The sequence below is a fragment of the Nerophis ophidion genome, linkage group LG03 (assembly GCF_033978795.1).
Source record: "Nerophis ophidion isolate RoL-2023_Sa linkage group LG03, RoL_Noph_v1.0, whole genome shotgun sequence".
Classification (NCBI taxonomy): Eukaryota; Metazoa; Chordata; class Actinopteri; order Syngnathiformes; family Syngnathidae; genus Nerophis; species Nerophis ophidion.
The window spans coordinates 89102152-89104651 of NC_084613.1; the positions used below are offsets into that span (position 1 = coordinate 89102152).

General features: G+C 40.1%; 1 protein-coding gene across 1 annotated transcript in view; it reads right to left on the reverse strand.

Annotated features, from left to right (window-relative positions):
- The window catches only part of LOC133548876 (fibronectin type III domain-containing protein 3B-like), a 169172-nt gene that overhangs the window by 107003 nt on the left and 59669 nt on the right, over positions 1 to 2500 (reverse strand). The window contains 1 exon segment of the mRNA XM_061893812.1: positions 1155 to 1230. Within this exon segment, the coding sequence (XP_061749796.1) occupies positions 1155 to 1230 (76 nt within the window).

Consider the following 2500-nt stretch of genomic DNA (forward strand, 5'->3'; position numbering starts at 1 on the left):
CTGTGTTTGTTGGTTACCATCCTGATTTAAGCCTGCCTCCTTTGTTCTCTCGTCCTCGCTTCGTAGTTTGTGTTTCATGCAGTTTGTGTTTCACAACAGTGAGGACTTTGGTACTGATTCTGATATCCGTACTCGCTAGCTTCCACGCTATGCCTTTTGTGTTGTCTAGCTCCCATGCTAGTTCTTTGTTTTGCCTTTTGTGCCTAGTGACAAGTTTTTCTGTTCTTAGTTTGTTGTTTTAGTTTAAATAAACCAATATTTCTTCCCTTTACGCCGTGTCCGAGCCCGAACTGCATCCTTGAAAGAAGGCGTCCCCATCAACATGCCAGCCCAAGCTCACATGATTTATATCGGCTAGTAAAGTAAAAGTTTTGTACCTGACAAGTTAGACTTTTCACGCAAAGTGCAAAAAGAAGTTGAGGTAAACATTTCACATACATTCTCTCCCCCAGCTTGGACATTTTCTCCAGTGTAAGGAGGGAGGAACCAGATCTACATGATTATATTCTCCTTATGTCTTGCATGGATGGAAATAGTTGACAATAAATAATCTTTGAAATGAACCTACAAGTAAATTTTCCATTTCATGCATGTGTAAAACAAAGTTAAACCACTTCAGGAAGGTTTATGACCAAAAATGATTCCCGGGCGCGGCCACAGCTGCTGCTCACTGCTCCCCTCACCTCCCAGGGGGTGATGAAGGGTGATGGGTCAAATGGCAGAGAATACTTTGGCCACACCTCGTGTGTGTGTGTGTGTGTGTGTGTGTGTGTGTGTGTGTGTGTGTGTGTGTGTGTGTGTGTGTGTGTGTGTGTGTGTGTGTGAGTGACAATCATTTCCACTTTACTCCAACTTTATTTATAGATGGAAATGATGGGGCGGTATGGCTGAGTTGGTAGAGTGGCCGTGCCAGCAACTTGAGGGTTCCAGGTTCGATCCCCACTCTCGCCATCCCAGCCACTCTCGTTGTGTCCTTGGGCAAGACACTTTACCCACCTGCTCCCAGTGCCACCCACACTGCTTTAAATGGAACTTAGATATTGGCTTTCACCATGTAAAGCGCTTTGAGTCACTAGAGAAAAGCGCTATATAAATATAATTGGCTTCACATGTGTCACACACACACACACAACATTGGTAAAAGAAGCACTGACCCTGAATGCATTGCAGAGATCCGTCCTCCGCTCGGATGGTGAACGTCTCCCCCGGGTTCACCTGTACCAGGATCACCTGTGTGGGAACATGGGAGGGGTCAGGCTTGGAGGATGTCACATGTTCATCGCTGTCCGCATCACACGTAACATGACGGAAGATGGGGTGCCATGACGCAAAATGACTTGGCATGACACAACATGACTCAAGGTGATGTAACCTGCCGTGACATGACATAACGTGATGTTACATGACAATGTAATGTAACATGACATAACAGGATGTTACATGACAGTGTAATGTAACATGACATAACAGGATGTTACATGACATAACATGATGTAACATGACATAACAGGATGTTACATGACAATGTAATGTAACATGGCAGTGTAATGTAACATGCCATAACAGGATGTTACATGACATAACATGATGTAACATGACATAACAGGGTGTTACATGACAATGTAATGTAACATGACAGTGTAATGTAACATGCCATAACAGGATGTTACATGACATAACATGATGTAACATGACATAACAGGATGTTACATGACAATGTAATGCGACATGGCATAACGCGATGTTACATGACATAACGTGATGTTACAATACAATGTAATGTAACATGACATAACAGGATGTTACATGACAATGTAATGCAACATGACATAACATGATGTAACATGATGTAACATGCCATAACGCGATGTTACATGACATAACGTGATGTTACAATACAATGAAATGTAACATGGCATAACAGGATGTTACATGACAATGTAATGTAACATGACAAAACAGGATGTTAAATGGAAGTGTAATGTAACATGACATAACAGGATGTTACATGACAGTGTAATGTAACATGACATAACAGGATGTTACATGACAATGTAATGCAACATGACATAACATGATGTTACATGACATAACAGGATGTTACATGACATAACAGGATGTTACATGACAGTGTAATGTAACATGACATAACATGATGTAACATGACATAACGTGATGTTACATAACATAACGTGATGTTACAATACAATGTAATGTAACATGACATAACAGGATGTTACATGACAATGTAATGTAACATGACATAACAGGATGTTAAATGAAAGTGTGATGTAACATGACATAACATGATGTGACATGACATAACGTGATGTTAAATGACAATGTAATGTAACATGACATAACAGGATGTTAAATGAAAGTGTAATGTAACATGACATAACATGATGTGACATGACATAACTTGATGTTACATGACAATGTAATGTAACATGACATAACAGGATGTTACATAACAGTGTAATGTAACATGACATAACAT